Below are 24,902 nucleotides of genomic sequence, written 5' to 3' on the forward strand. Positions count from 1 at the left end.
AAGATGCAGGCAGGGGAAATAATCACATGGAGTCAAGGTGAAAGTTGTCTATAAACTGACTAAGACTGGGTGACTGCCTAGCATGGGGTGTGCGGGGCAGGGGGTGGGGGAGCACGACAGGAAGGGAAAGAAGGAGTTTGATTGTTTCAAGATTATCCTCACCTTGGGTGCTTTGAATATGTGACAGAAAAAGCGAGAGGAAAAAGCTAATGCTTGTGTCTCAGGCTAGGCAGTAGGAAGGTGGAAAGTAGATTCCGTTTTGGGAATGATGAGTTTGAAGACATTCATTATAAAAACTTCTGCTTTCACTCTGAGTAAAATGGGAAGCCTCTGAAGGTTTTAAACAGGAGACCGGTCAGACAAGTATATTGCAATACTCCAGGTGAGAAGTGATGGTGGATTGGACCAGGCATACAAAATATGAAGAAAATAATAAGTGTGAACTACAAACACATATATAAAACTCTATATATGTATCTCTTTTATATTTGGTTTCTTAAACATTAAGAATCAAAGGAGCAAGCGAGAATTGCATAAGTCCAAAAATTAATGAATAAACGACATGTCCAACTTATAGGACAGAGTAAAGTTGTGCTCTGAGAAAATGTTTAGCTGAAATACTTATGTAATTATAAAATAATAATTTGATAAATAAGTGAGTTAAGTATTTAAATCAAGAAGTTGAAAAAAACTAAAATATAATAGGCCCAAGGGAAGAAGGAATGCATTAGTGAAGTTAAAATAGAATCTGATAATTTAAAAACTGGAAAGCTGACAAATGAATCTAAAGCCTCTTATTTTAAAGAGATAAAATTAAATAAAAACAGGCAAAGTATTGGCTACTGCAGAAGTTGACAAACTATGGAACGACTGCCTGTTTTTATAAAGCTTTATTGGAAGGCAGCCACATTCATTTGTTTACATATTATCTATGGTTGCTTTTGAGCAAAACAGTAGTGCTGAGTAGATGTGAAATTGATCATATGCCCACAAGCTTAACATATTTACTACCTGGCCCTTTTTAGGAAAAGGAGATAGAGAGCTGTACATACGCACAGTAGAACAAGCAAAGGAATCCAAAACTAGTAATATGAAAAATCAAATGTCTAGGAATATAAAACAATTTTAAAAAATCAGAAAAGGGTACTTTGCACAATTCTATGAATTCCATTTTAAAAACTGGAATGGATGATTTTCTAGGAAAACATGTTACTATCATTTATTCTAGAAACAATAGAAAATTGCAAAATAATAAAAACAGTGGAAGAAAAGTCAAAAGTTATCTAATAGCTGAGCTTTCAAACTTTTAAAGGCAAATTAATTCTAACACTATTAAGAGGCCCTATAGAAAAGGAGATCTGGTGGCGAAATGGCAAAGAGCTCAGCTGCTAACCACAAAGTTGATAGTTCAAACCCACTACCCGTTCTGCAGGAGAAGAGAGCTGGTGATTTGCTCCTGTAAAGACTACAGCCTAAGAAACCGTATGTTGTTGTTCTGCTCTGTCACAAAGGGTTGCTATGAGTCAGAATAAATTCAGTGGCACACAACAACAGAAGCCTCATAAATCAATTTTGCAGAGGCTGTTAACAGCACTGCTATTAAAACCTGATAAAGTATGGAATAGAATATAATAGAGAAATCTCTCTTACGAATATAAATCCAAATAGTAAAAAACTTTAAAAAACAGAATTCACTGATACCTTAAAACAATACAACACGACTAAGAAAAAATTCAACCCAAAACGCAAGGGCAGGTTGGTAGTAAAGCTCAAAGGAGAAAAAACATGAGATCATCCTCAGGTACTGATATCTGACAAAAGGCTCCATTCAGTCCTGGTGAGAAGAGATGCCAATTTCTATCGTAAACCATGTTGAATAGTAAAATACTAGGAGTACATCCATTAAAGTCGGGAACAAGAAAAGGATGTCCCTATCAGCCTACTCATATTTTAGACAATGGAATTAGACATGAGAAAATAATAAAAGATATAAATACTGGAAAGAAAGAGGTCACAGTAATTTTCAGTGGCAGAGGGATATTTGTTTACACAACTGAGAACTGATTTTAAAACTACTCATTAAAATAATAAAGAGAATTAAAAAAGATGGCAGGTTAGAAAATTAATATTTTTGAAAGCTTTCCTACATATAAACAGTAATTTCTCTGAAAATATCACATTTAAAACAGCCATTAAAACCAAAATGAACAAGAAATAGGTAGCGCCAATATGAAGAAAGCTTTAGGATACGGGTGAAGGATATTCAAGAAATGTAATGATATGTTTTACTCTTGAGATGTGAAGATTCAATTTGGTAAAAACACCATTTCTCACTAACTTAATCTGTAAAATCAATGGAATAACTAAAAGTTGAACATGATTTCTTGGAGGTGATACTAAAATTACACAGAAAAGTAAATCTTTAAGTTTAACCAGAAAAACTCTACAATTGAAGGATACACCTACTCCTCACTTATTGGCCTGGTTAGTTTCCAAAGACCAGGTTGTTATCCGAAAACTGGTGTTATGCGAAATGCAATTTCTTGCCCCAGCCTGCCCTCCTCCCTTGCTCCAGTCCTCCTAGCTGAGTGGCCGCTGCTCCTCTGTACTTGCAGTGGTCACGGGCTAGCCCTTGCTCTGCTAGCCAGAATCCGAATCCATACTATGGGCTGCTGGCCAGGCATCCTCAGCCGTCTGGCATCAGTGGCATCAGGGTGGGGAGCCAGGTGGCACAGGCGCAGGAGAGAGGGGAGGCAGGAGCCAGTAGGAACCAGAGTGTTGCATGCACTGTGGGTTCCAGACTGGGATTAAATACCCTGGGGGTGGCACCGCTCCTCCCTCCATGTGCCCTGGATGAGTTCTGCGTTGTGAGAGTGTGCTGGTCTCTGGGGTTCTAAATAAGAAAAATAGTCAGATGGTAGATTTTTTTACTATTAACCTAAATGCGAAACATTGCATAATGAGATAGTAAGTGAGGAGTAGGGAGTAGGTGTGATTGATGCCCATCCCTACCAGATATTAAGAATATTATAAAAATAGAATAAGTAAAAGTGTGATACTAGGAAAAAAAAAAAAAAAGCAACGTCAGTGTAAGATAAGTGAAAATCCAGAAGCTAACTCAGGTAAATATGAGAATTCTGTATGTTAGATTAAATTTTTAAATCAACATAAAAAACAGGAATTATTCAGAAAGAGATGATGGGCCCACTACTCTCTGGAAGAAGTTCCAGACTTATCAATGATTTAAAAAGAAAAAAGGGCTGGAAGAAATCATGGATGAAGTATGTGTAGGCTATATAAGCATGACATACAACCTAGAGACCATAAATAGAATAATGAACATTTCCACATGGAAAAAATACTCATAATCAAAAAGATAAAAATGAAGTTAGCTAGGAAGATGTCTGCAAGACATATGATAGGAGTTCCTGCAATTTAATACAAAATGGATCATGGCTATGAACAATTTATAGAAAAGAAATACGAACGGCCAATAAACATAAGAAAAATGCTCAGTTTTATTCATAATTTAAGAAATATCACTCAAAATAATAACAAAGTATCATTTTTTTCTATTCAAAAGTTTGATACTACCGAGTGCCGACAAAGTTATGCAGGAGAGAGTGATTGTTAGAGGAAGTATAAATTGGAACAATCTCCCTGGTGGACAATTCCAACAAAATTTTAAATGCATGTACTGTGTGACAGATAAATTCACTGCTAGAAATTTTTCCAATGGATATGGCTGCAATTGCAAGAATGTTCACTGCAGCACTTAATAGTACACAATAAAAAATAACTGGAAACAAACACATCCATCGATAAGGGATGTGGAAAATGAATTATGGTAATATCAACATTGTGGCATACTAGGAAGTTGTTCAAAAGAATGAAACATCTTTATGTGCTGATCTGAAAGATCTTGGTTTATTATTAAAGGAAACAAGCAAAAGACATAAAAGTGTGTATATACAATCCAATTTGTTCACACTAAAACACACACATGCACACATGCAAACACACATAAATGTAGTTACACAAAATCTTTCCTTGAAAGAAATATACATGTAACAGCTGTTTGACAGGAATTTCATATAGAAAGATGAATGGAGAAGAGATAAAGAACATACACTATGGAGCTAAACTTGCTTATTATAAGATGCCTGCCACTTCTGAAGTATCAGAACAATCACTACTTTTTTCTACCTGGTTCTCCAGATTGAGCTCTACCTCGGGTCCTGGCTTTGCTATCTTCTCAATAGCTGCAGAGATATAATTTAATCCAGTCTCTGAACAGAGCAGGGATTCTCCAAGGAAGCTATTCCAGATCGGATACTATGCTCATTGGATAAAGTGTTTCTATACTTTATTGTAAAGAAAACAAAAATCCTCACAACTGGACCAATAAGCAATATCATGATAAATGAAGAAAACATTGAAGTTGTCAAAGATTTTGTTTTACTTGATCCACAATCAATGCCCATGGAAGCACCAGTTAACAAGAAATCAAATGACTGGTATTGTATTGTGAAAATCAGCTGCAGAAGATCACTTTAAAGTGTTAAAAAACAAAGACGTCAGCTTGAGGACTAAGGTATGCCTGACCTAAGCCATGGTATTTTCAATCCCACATATGCATGCAAAAGCTGGACAATGAATAAGGAAGACTGCAGAAGAATCGATGCCTTTCATTTATGGTGTTGGAGAAGAATACTGAATATACCATGGACTGCCAGAAAAACCAACATATCTATCCTGGAAGAAGTACAGCCAGAACGCTGCTTAGAATCAAGGACAGTGAGACTTCATGTCATGTACTTTGGGCAAGTTATCAGGAGGGGCCGGTCCCTGGAAAAGGACAGCATACTGGATAAAGTAGAGGGTCAGCGAAAAAGACAAAAATCTTCAATGAGATGGACGGATACAGTGGCTGCACCAATGGGTTCAAACATAGCAACGATTGTGTGGATGGTGCTGGAATGCGCAGTGTTTAGTTCTGTTGCTCATAAGGTTGCTATGAGTAAGAACCAACTCAATAGCTCTTAACGACAACAACATAAACGTTTAAAGGCAACCTCAGTGGCATCTGTGGCTTCGTAACTGCTGGGTCACCATCCTGGTGGTAGCCTCTTAAATTCAGCAGTAGTAGCCCCCTGACTTCTGCTCCTTCAGTATTTCCAAAATTCTAATAAGCACTTAATTTTTTGTACAAATCATTTTATATTTAAAACATACCTAAAGTGGTTTCTGTTTCCTTTACTGAACCCTGACTGATATAACACATGTCTTCCTCAATCCATTCTAAGGAGGTCGACGGCAGAGTTTATTTATCTTTGTTACCTATTGATCCATCACATTGACTGATAACTCACTTAAACTTAGTAAATATTTGCTGAGTGTCCACTGCTTAAAAAAAAAAAGTTTAAGGCTCATGTATATTCAACCAACTCACAACCCAGACTAACCTAATCCCCATAACCAGTTTCCATATGTCATTTTGAAAGTGCTGATTATTTACTTTATCCTGAGAGAACGGAAGTACCATGTGCTCTGTTTCATGTTATATGCCTTGAAAGATGGTTTTGGTTCCCACACGGGCTGCCCTGATTATTACTACAGCACAAATAGACAGAAACATGTTAACATTCCAGACAGAGCACCCTGGTTTGTAAATAAATCTCATCTAAAATTGTATTCCTTTCATTCATTTTGCCAACATTACATGAATGTTTAAATAATTTTTTTTTTTTATCTTTCTAACTCAGTACTGAAGTCACTCCCGAGGTTCGCCCTTCAGCCAAAGATAAGAAAGGTTTATAGGGTAAACAATAACACACATGAGGAACATGCTTCTAGCTCAATCATATATACGAGGCTCAATGGGCACACCAGGCCAAAAGCAAAGATGAGAAGGCAGGAAAGGACAAGAAAACTGGATGAATGGAAACAGGGAACCCAGGGCGGAGAAGGGAAGAGTGTTGACATCATGAAGTTGGTAACCAATGTCACCAAACATTTGTGTATTAATTGTTTAATGAGCTACTAATTTGTAAACTTTCACCTAAAGCACAATTTTTTTTTTTTAAATCACACAGTACAATGTGATTTTAATCATTGAATTTTATCAGTATAAATCTCTGTACCCCAAGGGATTTAAAGCCTTGCTTATTCAGTCTGTAAATCTATAGAGTGCTTCCCCCATCAAAGTATTTTCAGAGAGCAAAAATATTTTAATTAGCATACTTTTCCAAATCAGCATCATTTCTCAACAAGATGCATACATTTGCTGTAAGAAATTTATTTTTTCAAAAAGTAATAACAAAAGAAATATGGATAAAATCCCAGTGCTATCATGCTCCTTATTCAAAGTGATCCACATGTTAAACAACATTAAGATAAACCCCCCGGGGCCATGGGAATTTCCCTTGCTTGGAGGAGAATTAATCTTACTTTCAACACGTGAATTCTGGTCACAAACTTGGCTCTTCAACAACCTTCAATAGCTCCCCGCTGCTTATGAAGTCCAAAAACCTAAGCATGGAATTTAAGGTTTTTCATATTCTGACCAGAACCTACATGTCTAGCCCCACATGTACCCTACGTTCCAGTCAAAAGAGAATAATTCATTGTCCAAATATAGCCAGCGCTTTTCTTTGCCCATATTCTCTTTGTTCACTCCTTTTAATGCCCTTCAATCTTATTGTTGCCTATTAACACTCTATCCAAGATCACTGGCTCTAATTAATCTAGTTCTCTTTTGGGTTCTCATTGAACTATATGTTCTTCTCTTACATCATTTACCACCTTTTGCTTTACTTATAAATATAATTCTAAATCCTCTATGAGACTGCCTGTGTCTTAAAAGGCAGAGACTTTGCTTGGTTTAGATACTTATCATATACAGTGGCACTCAGGCATGTGACCAATTGAATTAAAATTGCCATGTAGTTTTTAGAATTAGATGTCTTGTTAATAGCCTAAAATAATTATTCATAATAGGTATATAATATTTAATTGAATTATTGTTCACACTTGAAAATTCCCCTACTGTTAGATATTTATATTCTCTGTAATGTTCTTCATTATAAGTACTGTGTTACAATAAAAATCTTGGTATATATTAACTTTTTCTTTTAATCTTTCCTTGGAAAGAGTCCTAGGTTTAGGATTTCCAGGTTAAAGGGTCTGAAAAAGTTTGGCTCTTAAAATGTATTACCAAAAGATTTTTAAAAGAATTAAATTGATCATTGCCACAGGATATATATGAGTACACCAAATCCTCAAATCATCTTCAGAAGTGGACGTTATCATTGTTAGTTATTGATGATACACTGGGTCTGTTAATTAACAGTTTTATTTAACAACAATACATTTTCTTCCAAAGCTTGTTTACCTATTTTATTTCTTTTTTGCTCATTTTCTTACTGGAAACTTTGTTTTACTTATTAATCTTAAAAAGTGCACATATAAAGATATAAATATTTGTCTGTTCTGCCTTATTCTAACATTTCTCCTAACCTGTCTCCTGCTATTTAAAATTCCATTTTTTAAAATTGTTCCAAAGTTTTAAATTTGAGTGTTGTTGCATCTATCATTCTTTAAAGCTGCCATCTTCTTTCCCTTCAAAGCACATACATAACCATTTACATAATTTCTGTTATTTGTCAGGGATGGTATATGTAACCTCATTTATTACAACAACCTTAACACACAGGTATCATTTCCACTTTATAGGTGATGAAACTGTGGCTCAAAATTGTTAAAAAGGACATGTTAGAGTGTTTATGTCAAGATTAAAACCCAGGTTTGCCTGGGTCCAGAGCTTTATTCTACAGGCGGCTGCTCCCCTTGAAAAGAAAAAAGTCATACTTCCAAATATCCAGTTGAATACTCAATTTTATTTTTTACTAAGTTTCTTTGCTTTTATTTTAAAAGTACTAATAAACAGCCTTCTGTATGGATTATACCTTAACATAAAGAAAACAAAAATCCTCATAACTGGACCAATAAGCAACACTGGAATAAATGGAAAAAATATTAAAGTTTTCAAGGATTTCATTTTACTTGGACCAACAATCAACACACATGGAAGCAGCAGTCAAGAAATGAAACAACAGATTGCATTGAGCAAATCTGCTGCAAAAGACCTCTTTAAAGTGTTAAAAAGAAAAGGTGCCACTTTGAGGACTAAGACGCACCTGACTCAAGCCACAGTTTTTTCAATTGCTTCATATACTGGACAATGAATAAAGAAGACTGAAGAACTGATGCCTTCGAATTATGGTGTCGGTGAAGAATACTGAATCTACCATGGACTGTCAGAAGAATAAACAAATCTGTCTTGGAAGAAGTACAGCCAGAATGCTCCTTAAAAAAGCAAGGATGGCAAGGCTTCGTTTCATGTACTTTGGACATGGTATAAAGAGGCACCAGTCCCTAGAGAAGGTCATCATGCTTGGAATAGTAGTGGGTCAGTGAAAGAAAGGAAGACCTTCAACAAGATCAACTGGCACAGGGACTGCAACAATGAGCTCAAATATAACAATTGTGAAGATGGCACAGGACTGGTCAGTGTTTCATTTTGTTGTGCATGGGGCTGCTGAGTCAGAACCTACTCAAACGTACCTAACAACAACAAAAAACTTTTGACATCCTTTTCTTGTGGTTGCAACAGAATTGCTATTAGAATTATTATATTAGCCTTCAAAGAAAAACAGGTCGATAACGTATGTCTGAAGAAAGAATAAATGCTGAGAAGACAATATTTTGCCTAAATTTAAAAACTAAGAGAAAGGATGATATTAGGCACCCCTGCTACTGTCTTTAGTTAACAGATATCATCTATGCCAGCAAGGAAGATTCTAATTTTAACTGGACATGATGATACTGCAAAGCTGCTGAAGCAGAAACAGGGAGTTTCCCAAATTATGAATGAGATCCATTTCAAATTGTTCCTAAGTGTGCCTTTAAGTCGAATTTGTAGGTAATTCACAAAAGGTGCATACAGTTCTTATTTAGCTTTACTTTAGTGCAAGGAAAGGAGCCCTGGTGGCACAAGGGTTAAAGTGATCGACTGCTAACTGAAAGGTCTGTGGTTTGAAACCACCAGTGGCACCACAGGAGGAACATGTGGCAGTTTGCTTCGGCAGAGTTTTACAGCCTTGGAAACCCGGTGGGACTGCTGTGAATCGGGATCAACTAGACGGCAGTGGGTGGGTTTAGTGCAAGAAAAGGCTTGAAGCCTTTTCAATGATTTAAAAGCTCCATGTGCAGCAAGTGAAGGTGATTGTGATGAAGGATTTGTTATGAGTAGGGGTTGGTTCAATTGTTTCAAAGTGAGGGCAAATTTACACTGACATTAAGAGGCAAGAATGAGTTGTCCAGAAGTCAGGCGTTTGTAACCTGGAGACTGCCTGTAATACGAAGCTGTCAATATTAAGTATCAGGTTACTTGTATCAAAGCCAGCTTCTACTGACTTAAACAAAGGCTAAAGCTGGATCTATAAAAACAAAAAGGAGATGGTTGGTAGATCTAGATAATAAAAAAATCATAAAGTGATACTTTAAAGTAGCTCGAGGGTACACAGTATTATTGGATTTTTCCCAGGGTTCCAACAGCCAAATTTCCAACAGCCAAATTCATGAGCCTTATTGTACAAGCCATTTCTACTAACAGAAAAACTGACTACTACTTTATATGTTAAAAACTGAGTCTACATCAGCACCCATACATCAGAGAAATACTGCAATAGTGTGGGAGGGAATAGCCATCCCAGTACTAGAATATTTTAAGCCTGTATAAAAATTTGGCCCTAAAATAATCTATTTGACTGAGATCTTGAGTGAACAGAATTTGAAGACTCTAATATAGAAATAAACATTCATTTAACTTAAAATTATATTCATAATAGAAAACAATGGCTTAATAATAAAAACATCTGCATTCTAAATGATATATTTACTTCTCTAAATAGATGTGGAGAAAAATGTGGCAGTCTGCTTCCGTAAAGATTTACAGCCATGGAGATCTTATGGGGCAATTCTGTTCTGTCCTATAGAGTCACTGAGAGTCAGAATTGACTTGACGGCACTGGTTTTTTTTTTTTGTAGTTTTATAAATATAGTAATATAGGCTGCTATTCCCTCAGGGGCCCTGGTGGTGTAGTGGTTAAGCATTTGTCTGTTAACCAAAAGGTCAGCAGGTTCAAATCCACCAAAGGCTCCCTGGAAACCCTATGGGGTAGTTATACTCTGTCCTATAGGGGTGTTATGAGTTGGAATCAACTCGACGGCAACAGGTTTGGTTTTGGTTATTATTCCCTGAAGTATGTTCTATATTACCGAACACAGTGGAGGGGAGGGAACAAGGAAATAATACGCAAGGTAAATTAGCGAATTTATCAACATTATTCATTAACCTTTCATTATTTTCAAATTTAGTTATTGGTATATATTTTCTAAAAATAGATTTCTATGATATGCTATGTACAGTCTTATCATTGTTCAGCCAGTTTCCAAAATAATGACACATTATTCCATTTGTTCTTCACAGTAACCCACTAGAATAGGTATTATTTACTCCATTATATTCTATTTGACAGAACAGAAATTAAGATTCAGAAACATTTAAGTAACTTCTGCAGAAGGAGTTACAACCAGAGCTTTTTGTTAATGTACACTCTTGCTTTGGGCATCATTTGGAATTTCTGAGATGCCCCCCTTCTCTGGGGAGAACCCTGGGCTCCATGTCTATAGCTTAAGCTACTGCTGGAGTACTTTCTTTCCATTGCCTAACTTACTGTTTTAGTGGATAGTTTGGAAATATAGATGGTTTATTCAGTTGAGGGTGACTTTGATATTAAATGTGGGGATGGTTAAAGGAGTTGTGAAGTATAATTGTTACTCATCGAGGAGAAAGAAATTATTCTGAATTGTGGCAAAGGTACAGAAATATCCTTATTACACGCTTGCCCATGACCCCCCACATGCAAACACAGAGAGAGAAAAAGAGAGAAAAGAAGCATTTCCTTAATGGAGTTTTACTTACTAGTTATATAAATAAAGTTATATTGTGCTTATTAGTAAAACTGTGACCAAATGCTTTAAAAACTGTATTTGTTTGGTAAGTCAAGAATTTAGATGGTTACATTAAACACTTAGGGTAAAGTATCACTGTGGCACAGTAGGGATTTAGCTGTATTTCAATTAACAGGAGTCATGAGGCTAAATTTCTATGTACTAGATAGCACATTTACCTTCTAATTTTATTTTAATGTTTTGAGTTATTTAATTTCCCAGTTTTCAAAAACACAGGAGGAAAAATCTCTTAATGTCATCGTAATAGCTTCCTCAGGACTGCTAAAATGTTAATAATGTTCAAGTTGGTAAATAATTTCAAGAAGTAAGAAAAAGTATATATGACCAACACTAGACAAATAATCTTAAATTCTGCAATTTCGAGAGAAACTTCAGAAAGATTCTCTTTTGTTACAAAATAATTTCCACTAGGGAGAGAGGTTCACTTTTTTTAAAGTCTCTCTTAATGAGGAATAAGGAAGACAGTTGGGCTGAAGAAGTGTTCTTCCATTAAAAAAAAAAAAAAAAAAAAAGACTCAATGCCCTAAAAGCTTCAGAAAAATCCCAGAATGGGAATTTAGCCTGTTTGCTTTTGAACAGATGAGCTGGAGTTTGGAGTCAGACCCTTGGTCAAATCATGACCCCACTACTTATTACCTGGGATTCTCTGGGAAAATTATTTACTCCGAATTTCAGTTTCCTTATCTGTAAAATGGAAACCCTAGTGGTGTAGTGGTTAAGTGCCATGGCTGCCAACGAAAATGTTGGCAGTTCAAATCCAACAGGCACTCCTTGGAAATATATGGGCACTTCTGTTTTGTCCTGTGGGGTCACTGTGAGTTGGACCTGACTTGACTGCAACGGTTTTTGGTTTTTATCTGTAAAATGGGAATAAGAATCTTTAAAGGGGAGAATAGTTGTCCTGTTGACAATTATAATGTCTGTCTCAGAGGAACACAGGAAAAAAAAAATTTCAGGGTACCTACTAACAGCCATATGAGGAGCTGGGGATATAATGGTGAACAGGACAGACAATGTTCCTCGAAAATCTGTGCTTAATAAATGTTTACTGAATTCATCCTTGTTAAAAACAACAACAAAAAAGATATATAATAATTATATCAGGACAAAAATCAAGTATAATAAAGATATAAAAAAAGTTTAATAAAAATGACTAGGGATTTCAAGTCTACCCAAATGTATTAAAACTTTTTATTTTCCCATGTTATTTCTTTTTCAGCATAGTGATCTGTGAACCTGTGTTTGGTGATGTTACCTAAAATAAACATCACTTTAAAATGTTTTTAAAATGCTGAAATGACAAATATTTGTCATATATATACATATATTTACATTTCCCACAATAAAAAAGTCTTCATATGAATTATTTCTATATGCTTTAGAATATTTCATGCTATATTTGAATGACTTGCACATGCCGTATCAAGGAATAATTATAGTACAAATCTATTTCATAGTGTTGTTACAAGGACTGAATGTAAAACAGTGCCTGTAACTGGTAAGCACTCCATAAATGTTAAGCATTACTACTGTAACAATTAAAACAAAAACAAGAAGTAATAAACCTGCATTATTTAAAATAGCAATGACTCTCAGAATTTAGAGGTGTAAAGTAGCCAGAAATCCACAAGATGGCTCTCAAGGCTTGGCTTTTAAACACAATAGAGTTGCTTTGTATTTCCAAAGGCACGAAACTGACTTATGAAAACCAACTTAGCTTTCAAATACTCTCATGAATTCACAATTAGTAAACAGCTAGGAGAATATGAAGCTGTATACCAAATGTTAGGTAAAAGAAATTTTTATAAAATGAAGACAATGAATACATTTTAGAATTCTAAACTGAAAGTGATCTGACATTCAAAACAAGTGGTATCAGCTTACCATATTCAGAATTTAAAATATCAACATAAGGTGGTAAAATTTACAGTATAATTATGAAGATTAAATATATTTTGGTAAGATAACAAATGTGAAAGTGCATATGCACACTGGCAGCTAGCAAGTGTTCAGCAAATATCAGTTAAATCTTACGTAACACATATAAAATATTTTGGAGTTATGGTCATTTTACGCCCAAAGATTTTTTTTTTTTAATTTGAAAACTTACTTTCATAGCTTTTAATCTTGGGCCAGCAAACATTCTCTGTAAAGGGCTAGATAATAAATATTCCATACTTTGGGTCTTACAGTCCATGTCACATGGTACAAAGGCCAGGAATTCAACATATATTTTTGTGAGACACAATTCAATCCATAACAGGGACCCGTTAAAAGATCATTAAAACAAAATAAAGTCAAGATTATAACATCCTTGGGAACTGGAGATCATAGATCTTCCATATACAAAGTGCCTGATGCATTTGACACACTATGTGATTTATCCTTATATCTTGCTGCCATTTGTTCCTTACTTGTCTTTCTGCGTGTCCATATTCAGGTCCTTGGGTAGGCAAAAAGAAGGGTATCTGGCCATTATTTTTTGCTCTTTCTATTAGAGACATTGCTGTTCTTACAGTGGCATTTCGAGCATGTACAAACACCATCACCTAAAAGAAAGAAAAGCAGGTTACCTAATATTCAAATTAATTAAATGACAATTTAATACTAGTCTGGAAATCACCATATATAAACAAGTATTAGTTGTTTAAAACAAAGCTCCTCCTTTATGAGTTCTCCAACTTTTCCTTATTTTAGAACAAAGTGTACATAGTATAAACATAAGTTAAATAAAATTCAATAATGTGGCTTTATTTATTATTAGCCTATCTTCTAAAAAGGAGCCCTGGTGGCACAGTGGTTAAGAGCTATGGCTGCTAACTGAAAGGTTAGCAGTTCAAGAAGTTCAAATCCACCAGCCACTCCTTGGAAACCTATGGGGTAGTTCTACTCTGTCCTACAGGGTCACTATGAGTCGAGTTAACCTGATGGCAATATTTGATTTTTTAATCTAAAATAAATTCGTAAAGGTTAGAACTCAAATTAATGAATTCTGTAAAATTTGGAGTTAAATTTGTGTGTTTCTCTTTTAAAGACATGGCTCATTAGCATACTCATTATAAGGACAAAATATAAATAAATATAAGAGTCTTATTTCTCCTTGGAAGATTACATATTCAATGAAATTTCCAGTATCATAAAGCTGTTAAAGAAATCTAAAACATAAAGAACACTCTTCTTTGGACAAAATAATGTCTAAGAACAAGGATTTATAATAAAGTGTTTTGAGGATTGCTGGAGATGAAATGCTTTCTGAGAGGTATTTGGAATTATTTTTGTTGTAGTAGACCTTCCTGTGGAATTATTCACAAAGTGACTGTGGAAATCTGAATTATGGGAAAGTCCGTTGTCTGGATGCTTTCTCAAGGAGAAGTGGAAAAAAGTGCTTTCTGGAACTGTCACCAGGCAGAATGCAAATGCAATGTAAGAGAATAAAATTATGGGATGGTTAGCAGTCTGCATTTGCTGCCCATTAATGCCTGCAATCTCTCCTCTGTGTGTTTCTTCTTTGGCTGCAGTCTTCCCCTCCCCTTCCCTAGTCACCTCAACCCCTGCCTTCCCAAAGAGCCATTCCAAACCCCTTGCTTGGAGTCTATTCTGACTCATAGTGACCCTATAGGACAGGCTAGAACTGCCCTAAAGGGCTTCCAAGGCTGTAATCTTCAGGAAAGTAGACTGCCACATCTTTCTCCCCAGGAGCGGCTGGTGGTTTCGAACAATCGACCTTTTGGATAGCAGGAGAGCACTTAACCACTTCCTTAAAGAGCCATTACCATGAAAAAAAATTTATTCTTTCATACGAACAACTGATTTTTTTTTTCAATTTTTATATGGTGTGAATAAAAGCATCGTTAGACAACTTTGCCATTTTTCTATCAATCTAAAACATAATCTAAGGACAATTAGTTTGCTTGCTATGGATAATTTAGAGACAAGTGCCCCTAACTCCAGCTTCCGACATAACTGACACCTGTAAATCTCTCTGGGGTTACCATGGCTTAATGCTAGGCCCTCTTCTCAATAATTCCCCATACTCGTCTTAATTATGTTTTTCTGGGAGGTATAACTTTGGTGTTGTTTGATGGCTAAACATTTAGGAGAATATGTAAGCAATCATTTCTACTCAGTAATCTTATATCTGTATACTTGTCAAAGAAAATGTTTCATATGTGGAATGCTGATTAAAATCCACAATACAATAAAATCTTAGATAACAATCATTCAAGAAACTGGAATGATTAAGTAACTCCTTCTTTTAAAGTGTACTCCAAGTGAAGGGAACAGATAAACTGGAAAAGCCTAGAATTTCTGTTCCTTCACAAAAAATTTCTAACAGAGGAACGGTAAAAAAAAAAAAAAAGCATTGCAACTCATCTGGAGAAAGTTAACATAAGTTAATCACAGCCATCAAGGGCATAAAGCTTGAGATTTCACACCTTGTCAGAACTCTAAGTTATTTGTTGATACTAATGTGTTTTGAAAGAAATACAATCATATAAATATTTTCAAGGGTACAGTAATAGAATTTATTATAGAATCTCTCAAAAGTACTTGGATAATTCCCATTTTTCTTATTTTAAAATAAAGAAAACAACTATGACTTTGATAGGCTCTCTAGCTTTTATGTGGAAACATCTTTACCTATAGGACATCAGGAGACTGCCATTTAGGCTCATCATGATATTTTCAAAATTACAGAATAAGCTATTTAATATTAAGTTATATAGAAAATTTGTGAACCACAATGTTCTGCTGAAGCTTCACCAGTTCAGAATTTCTCAAATTTTACCGTACTTCATAGACACATCCAAACTTCCTAAGGGACAGAATTACTGGGCTGAGGGTTGGGGACCATGGTCTCAGGAGACATCTAGCTAAATTGGCATAACATAATTTATAAAGAAAATGGTCTACATCCTAGTTTGGTGAGTGGCATCTGGGGTTACAACCCTGTGAGCGGCCATCTAAGATACTCCACTGGTCCCACCCTGTCTGGGGCAAGGGAGAATGAAGAAAACCAAAGACATAACGGAAAGATTAGTCCAAAGTACTAATGGACCACAACTACCACAGCCTCCACCGGACGGAGTCCAGCACAACTAGACGGTGCCCAGCTACCACCACCAACTGCCCTGACAGGGATCATAACTGAGGGTCCTGGACAGAGTTGAAAAAAAACATAGAACAAAATTCTAACTCACAAAAAAAGACCAGGCTTACTGGTCTGACAGAGACTGGAGAAACCTTGAGAGTATGGCCCCTTTTAGCTCAGTACTAAAGTCACGCCTGAGGTTCACCCTTGAGTCAGACATTAGACAGTTCCATATGACAAAACAAGATTCAATGGGCACACCAGCCCAGGGACAAGGATGAGAAGGCAGAAGGGGACAGGAAACCTGGTAACAGGGAACCCAAGGTTGAGAAGGGGAGAGTGTTGACAAGTTATGGGGTTGGCAACCAATGTCACAAAACAATGTGTATTAATTGTTTAATAAGAAACTAATTGGCTCTGTAAACCTTCATCTAAAGCACAATAAAAAAATTTTTACCATACTGTCTCATGCAAAAAGTATGGATATTTCAATTGTGCGTTTCTCTTTAATGGACAAGGCAAAATTTTTCCTCTTACATAAAAATAACTTTTGTCATATGCAAAACTTCATTAACCCCAACATTAAACTTGAAGGAAATCTGCATTATAATGAAATTATATTATTTATTCATTAATTCAAACGTTTCTGAGCATGCAAGCACTTCCAAGCCCTGAGAAAACAGCTCTGAAAAAGAAATAAGCCCCCGCTCCATCTACTATGACAGATCAAATAAACACAAAATATTTCTTACTTGGTAAATATTTATCAAACATATAGGCAAAATACTGTATAGGGAGAAGTGATATGAACAAATCATATTGAAATAATTAATGAAGATTTAGAGCCATTTTTTTTCTTAAGTTCTCCATATGTTACTTAAATAGGATTTACATAATGTGGTATTTAAATTATGTTATCATTTTGAAAATTATTTTCTACTGCAGACAAAAGAAATATTAGTTACAAATTAAAGTAGCAATTTCTTTTTATTAAAGGATCTATCATGTCCTGTTCAATAAAATAAACTCTATCTTATTAAAAATTTTCTGTCTAGAGACTCCAATAAGAAGTTATTACAAGGTTTTGGGTCTCTATAAACATACTTGATTTTATGGTTTGTTAATTTGGTTAATTAATTTAAATAGACTCATACAAAAATTATAACTAGCAGAGAGGATAGCACTGCTTCATTTGGCAGAAGTATCTCCAGATTAATCTTACAAATACTGCTGGGTAACTGAACAGCAGTTAAATGGACATGTGTCATTAAAACAAGATTAGGAGAGTAGATTCAAGTCACTGATGTCAGTAAATTTTAATTGTTTTACAAAGCTGTTTGTACTTTTCCTTAAGGTTTGTTAGGTTAAATAATTCTTTAGACTGAAGATTTATGTAAGTATTTAAAAATATTTTCTGTAGCCATTTTTACTTTACAAGCCATTTAGTTTTTAAATGTTTGCTAGAATCAGTCCTGGACCAGGAAACGAAGTACCTAAATTTGAGTACGCCCCTGTTATTTTACTTGGCAAAGAAAGTGTACTTTATATAGGATGCTATTAAGATTAATGAAAGACTAAAACTCAGATAATAATCCTTCAAAAAACTGAAATGCTTAAGTGATATTTTTTTAGGGTATATTTAAAAGAAGGACAGCTAATTTGAAAATGACCAGAAAATCTACTTTGAAATAGCAGTGTAATTTAGAACAAATTATTTAATCTCTTTGATTCTCATTTCCTCCAGAAAACAGATAAAGAGTTACTCCCTCACAAGACTGAAGGTGATAAACACTGAAAGTAAAAACCCTGCATTTAGTAAAGTAATGGTTCTCAAATTTACAATGCATCAAAATCACCTAGAGAGCTTGTTGAAGATACAAATTGCTGCTCTTCCCAGTTTCTGACTCTTTAGGTCTGGGGCAAGACAAGGATGTGAATTTCTAACTAGTTCCAGGAGTCCCTGGGTGGTGCAAATGATTAAGCACTTAACCACTAACTGAAAAGTTGTCAGTTCGAACCCACCCAGAAGCACCTCAGAAAACAGGCCAGGCAATCTGTTTCTAAAAGGTCAGAGCCTTGAAAATCCTATGGAGCAGTTCTATTCCACATACATGGGAACTGAGTCTATAGCAACTACCAAGTACCAAGGAGATGTTAAGATTTTCTAGGAACTTTGAGAACCCTTGTCATGCAGTATTTCATAGAAGTATATGCACCATTATTATAACGGTAAACATAAAAAAACAAATTTGGCTTAAAAGACTAAATGGTTAGATCAGTAAACACACTGACATCACACAAAATAATTTAAAACTTACCCTTTAACAACTTTGTAAAGATGAACTGAGAACCAAAAAGAACAATAAGAATTTTAGGCTTGCAATTATTTGAAGACAAGATGGAGGAGGCAAAAGGTTAAATATAAACTCTTGAATCAAAAGTTCTTTCCTACAAATTTCTGCTAAGAAGAAAGATTGAGAATGAAAATACATCTGAAAAAGACAGAAGACAGCAGATAGATGTCCCACAGAAAAATAATGCTCAGGTATATTTTTTATGACACGGGCTCTAGGAGGGGTTAAAGAATACAGTTTTGGGTTGGGGAGCTTACCCCAAAGAGTTACATTTTCACTTTAATAAGAATAGTCATTTACTGTCTTGCCATCATTCTTCTCATCTTTCTTAACCCAGCTTCCTCCAGAGAATGAACTGGCAGTAACCTAAACAAAGTAGCGATTCTAAGTCTGTGGCGCAAGGACCAGCAGCATCAGCATCACCTGGGAACTTGTTAGAACTACTAATTATCGGCCCCCCACTGAGTCAGCAACTCTGAGGGTGGGGCCTAGCAATCTGGTTTATCAAGCTCTCCAGGTGATTCTGAGGCATGTTAGTTTGAGAATCCTGTCTTAAGGCATCCACTGAATGTAAAAAAAAAAAAAAAAGGTTCTCTTCTATGCATTTAGAATGATTCTGTTAAGTACAATCCTTGACTGATTTGAGAAAATTGTGTAATCATTCTCATAGAGTTGTTGTGAGAATTAAATGAGACAATATAAAAAAAGCACTTAGAATAGTGCCTGGCACGTAGTAAGTGATCAGTAAATGTTAGCAGTTATTTGAATGCAATTCTACTCCTGTTTAAACTCAATTCATTTTTAACTAGATGGCATATTCACATGGCTTAAAAATCAGAAAGTGCAAACATTTACACAGTGAACAGACTCCTTGCCACCTGCCAACCACTCCAATAATCACTGTTTCTTGTGTATCGTTTCACAGTTTATACGTGTGTGTGTATATATATGTATGTGTGCCTATATATATATGTATATTGGCAAACACACACTTTATATAATTTTAATCCCTCTTTTACCATATGGTAGCACACTATACACACTGTTCTGTTCTTTGCTTTTTTCACTAAATCTGGTATCTTGAAGATCTTTCCACATCAATACAGTTTCCTCATTAATTTTTACCACTGAATAATATTTCATCTCCTGGAAGTACCATAATTTATTTAACCAGTCCCTCTATGATGGACATTTCTATTGTTTCCAATCTTTTTTATTAAAAGGAATGCTGTAACATATATTGTACGTTATTTTACCTGCTTGTGAACGTATTTGTAGGATAAATTCAGAGAAAAGGAATTGTTGGTTCAAGTGTATATGACTTCTTATTGAACTATATCCCTATTCTGAACCTTTTGTCTGTTTCCTTATTGGGTTTTATTTTTTTTCATACCAAACTTGTTGGTTCTGTTTGTACTGGTATTCCCCAACTTTTGACAGCGTTCCGTTCCGACGACTCCACTATAAGTTGGTTCTGACATGAGTTGAATACCTCTTTTTTTTTTTAGTTGTTATTATTATTGACTTTTATTATCAGTATCTTTATAAATCTAATCTTTGTCTTTGGGAGTTGGAAATATTGTATATAAATTTTAAAATGTATTTTAATACACATATATAAAAAATACACAAATCATAAAAATTTACTCTGATGATGAAGAGGAGTTGGACAACACTGGCATTTTATCAGTTGCGGTAATAACTCCACTTGTGGAAGGTTTTGGAGCATCCAGATTATCCCTGGGAATAGGGATGTGTTTCCAGTCAGTAAATTAGTGAGATCTGTCTGTATGATCCTTTTTTCTTTTTCCTTCATATATTTCGCAGTCATATCTCACTGCTTCCAGAACATGCCTACTGACTTTAGTAAAGCCATCAGCTTTTGGGTCCATGTTTTTAAGTAACTGAAGCCCTTGACTTAGTTTAGAAAAACTCCAACTAATCCTTTAACTATACAATTTTTTGACAATTTGTCTCCCTCTTCCTCACTATTTATTTTTTCTTCAGCATTTCTTTCCTCTTCAAAATCCAATAAGTCCTGATCTGTCAATTTCCCTTCTTTGTGATCTATGAGCTGTTCCACAGTGGTGATATCAAGTTCTAAATTCAGTGTTCTTGCCATATGGATGATTTTTCCACTGATCTCTTCTATCGTATTATCCTGATCAAATGCTTGCAGCATGTTTGTATAACTCAGTAGTTTTTCCATATTCCCTGAATGCCTTTTCATAACTTCCTCCCAGGAAGATGCAATGTTCCAGCTGGCTATATGGCAGGGTTTGAAACAGTAAATCAAAAAGCTGAACATCTGTGAGTGAACTTCTGAGAATGGTAGCAGCAAATTAGGTACTGCAACACTGTATATAGTACATATTACAAAAAATAAAATAAAAAAATGTACATTTCATTGTAACTCAAATATATTGTAATAAGTCAGAGACTAACTGTATATAAAAGATAGTATTCATTGTCTTTTTTGTATTGCAAATATTTTGTTTTAATTTATGCTTTATCTCCTGACTTTATGAGATCTTATTTAGTACAAAAATAGCTAATTTTTATGTATTTAAATATGTCAGCATTTTTCTCTATGACTTCTGGGCACTTCATAAACAAGGAAGTGATATTAGTCACAAACATAAAAAAGATGATTAATATCACTAGCACTGAGTGGCGCTAGAAATCCAACGGTAGGCCCAGAGATAGATCCTGCTATCACAGACACGTAGATACATATACAAACTTGAAAAGATCCACAATATACTGCTAAGTGAAAAAATAACAAATAAAAGAACAATTTGCTGAGAACAATATCCTGAGTGTCTTTTTTAATTTGTGTGTGTGTGTGTGTATGTGAAATTAAATATAGAGATATGGACGAATACCCACCAAATTAGCCATCTCAGGGAATAAAATGGGACAGGGTGGGGAGGGTAAGAGATGCAAAGATAACTTTTTCTTCGTATACCTGTGTTGCCTTACCCATCAAAACAAACCTAATAGTTTTATAATATATAAATTGCATTGAACAGAAAAAATCGTCAATACAACAATAGGTTATACTAGTATATTTGAAATATACTATTATAATTGTTATTAGGTGCCGTTGAGTTGGCTCAGACTCATAGCAACCTTAGGTATAACAGAGTGAAACATGCCCAGTTCTGTGCAATCCTTAAAATCGTTGATATATTTTGCAGCCACTGTGTCAATCCATCTCACTGCTCTTTCTCATGGACCCTCTAGTTTACCAAGCATGACGTCCCTCTCCAGGGAATGACTGCCTGATGATGTGTCCACAATGGGCGAGACAAAATCTTGCCATCCTTGCTTCTAATGAGCATTCTGGCTGAACTTCCTCCAAGACCGATATTATTATAATAGCATACTTCTTATAATTATTTTGTTGCTAAGGAATTTATGGTGTCAAAGTGAAAGAAACTCTAAGGAACTCATTCAACAATACATTTATTAGGGAAATGATGCTACTTTTGGTCTAAATGGCAAATGTATCTTGTTTTAGTTTACCTGGAAGTGTTTTAAGAAGTAAAGAGCGACATGGTCTAGTTGAAGAAAATAAACAGCATTTCAAGGGAAAGTATACAGAGGTTCAAGGGTATCGAAAGCAAATCCATATGGTATTGATTAGAGACTTATGGCAGAAATGAACATAAGGACAAAAGAATAGTAACATCTGGAAAGGCAAAATATAACCTCATGATAAAATAAATATGTACTAAGAAAAAAAAATAATTTCAAGGCTCAGAAAAGCAATATTGGAAAAATTATTTTTATGTGAGAGAAATATCCTGAATAGTATATAGAGAGGGCCACCATCGTGAAGAAAACATAGATTTTTATAAAGGAATATACAATTATACGATGACACACTTTGAGGAAGTGAACATAAGGAAAAAGGGAGACAAAATATATAAAAAATTCAAAGATGATTTTGGAATTATAAATTGATAAGACTCCGAAAGAGTAGGACAACTTAAAGACAGAGGAGTTAGTAAAAAGATTAAAAAAAAAAAAAAAAAAAAAAGCTCTGCGTTCTTTTAAGAAGAGTGAAGATCAAGAAAGTTCTTAGAGAGTTATGCCTGAGGATCTTTGATTTATGCATTTTAAAATACAGCTTTCTAGGTCACTAAACCACCTGAAAACTCTGTACAGTTCATAAAACTTCATTAGAACAAAACAAAGAAAACTAACCCTCACACCCACATAGGGAAGATGGATGTTACTGTTATGGTTAAATTCAAATAATAAAGCTTTCCCTGATGCCTACAGACATAAGCAGTGCTTCATTCTTGGTTACGCATATCGAAAGAATTCATATATACCTCTCTTAAGCATGTATCACTGCCTACCTTTTATTTTTAGTCCTTCTGTACTTATCTCCTCTGCTAGCATGCGATCATGAAAAATCAACGAAAGGCATTTGGGCATAGTAGTCGGCAAGCCTGACACTGGTCCTGTGTTATATCTAGTCACTATCGTGCAGGACTGGAGTCCACAAAACTGCCATTCATTAAATGAACAACTTTAGGAAGTAACAACAACAACAAATGCATAGAAATCTACAGAAATTAATTAGGGTCCTTACGAAGTCAACTAGATCATGATAGTCCAATGTCTACATTATTGGTCCTTTTGGTGTCATCTATCTAAATCTCTCTTCCAGTTGTTCAAAACCTCTATGCATTTGTATGCTTCTAAGTATACACTTAGTCCTTCCACCAACTCCATCTGTGGAAACTCTACAAACCTTCCTTCTCCAATCTCTGCAGATACACTTAATCACTCTTATAAAACTTTGCTCACATTTCTGCCTTGTGTGATCAGAAGACGTACACAGGTCTCTCCATTTTTATTAATAACTGCTAGGAATAATAATAAAAGCCACCATTTATTGAGTGCTTACTAAGTGTTAAGCCCAATACCAGATACCCAACTTATGTCAGCTCTCTTAACTACTTACAGCATGAGGCAGGTAATTTTATTATAGTTTTACAGATGAAAAAGTGACGCTCAGAGAGTTTAAATAACTTTTTGGTCAGAATTAGCCTTAGACTTGACATTCTAAAGCCTGCTCTCTTTCCATCAAGCTATATTTGCTCCTTGTGTACTGAGGACAGGCTTAAACTAAAAAAACAAAACAAAAAACTTGTTGCCGTCAAGTCGATTCCAACTCATAGTGACCCTATAGGACAGAGTAGAACTGCTCCATAGGGTTTCCAAGGAGCAGCTGGTGGATTTGAATTGTCGACATTTTTGGTTAGCAGCTGAACTCTTAAACACTACACCACCAGGGTCTCTAGGGTTCCCTTGTCATCCCCTAACCTACTCTTTTTGTTATCACTCAATGGGCACTCAATAAATGATTGCTGAAATTCTAATGTTAAAGGTGGGTTTCACCAAAAACATTTATTTTTGATAATAAGACAATAAGAGATATGAAAATAAATGCTTATAAATTATAATGAGATGTAGGCTGAGTTAATACTTTTCACTGACATCTTTTTTACAACATGGAGTACAAAGCTAACCTCCAATTAATCAATTAGATAACTAGTTTTTCTTAGTTTTATTTAAATTTATTAACAAACTGTCCACAGATATTTAATAAACTAAAATAGCCGCTGATTAGACTTTTGAATATTAATATTATGTTAACTAGTAAACAGTTGCCATCTAGTTGACTCTGATTCATGGTGACCCCATGTGTGCAGAACAAAACTGCATTATAGGGTTTTCAAGGAGCAGACTACCAAGCCTTTCTTCTGAGGCATCTCTGGGTGGGTTCGAACAGCCAACTTTTTGGTTAGTAGTTGAGTGTCTAACAGTTTGTGTCAGCCAGGAACTCTTAGTATTATGTTAGTATTATTAGTGTTATGTACGTAAGATGTGTGGGTGTGGGTGTATGTCAATGCCATTGTCAGGTTCAATTTTCGTGATTTACAAAAGGAACGGCTTATAAAATGAATTATTCTGACAGGTTTTTTTTTTTAAAGTCTGGACTTTAGAATTCAAAGATAGTTTCTAGATCAAAACTACATATATTTACAATGCATCAAATTAATCAAACTTATTAACCAAAATATTGTACTACTGATGGGTATCAATAAACAAAGTATTGTTACATTTTTAATAGAAAATTTGAAACTGTTACACTTGGATTACATCAATAAAAATATTATTATTAAAAACAGGGTTAAGAAGGATGAATTTTAAAAATTCTCTATTTTATTAATCATGAGTGCAACAATTAGCATTTAACAGGGAACATTTATTAGCAGGCATTCCTGGCAATCAACAAAATTACAAAAGTATATTTCTTTTTCCTTAAAAATTTGAGT

The 24,902-nt window shown here is 35.0% G+C and overlaps 1 protein-coding gene across 4 annotated transcripts in view; it reads right to left on the bottom strand.

The window, feature by feature from the left end:
• Positions 1–24,902, bottom strand: part of ASCC3 (activating signal cointegrator 1 complex subunit 3) — a 413,165-nt gene that overhangs the window by 168,312 nt on the left and 219,951 nt on the right. For all 4 annotated transcript variants that reach the window (XM_049897967.1, XM_049897961.1, XM_049897954.1 and 1 more), the window contains one exon: positions 13,512–13,646. In XM_049897967.1, the coding sequence (XP_049753924.1) occupies positions 13,512–13,646 (135 nt within the window). The remainder of the gene's footprint in view (positions 1–13,511; positions 13,647–24,902) is intronic.

The sequence above is a fragment of the Elephas maximus genome, chromosome 1 (assembly GCF_024166365.1).
Source record: "Elephas maximus indicus isolate mEleMax1 chromosome 1, mEleMax1 primary haplotype, whole genome shotgun sequence".
Lineage (NCBI taxonomy): Eukaryota > Metazoa > Chordata > Mammalia > Proboscidea > Elephantidae > Elephas > Elephas maximus.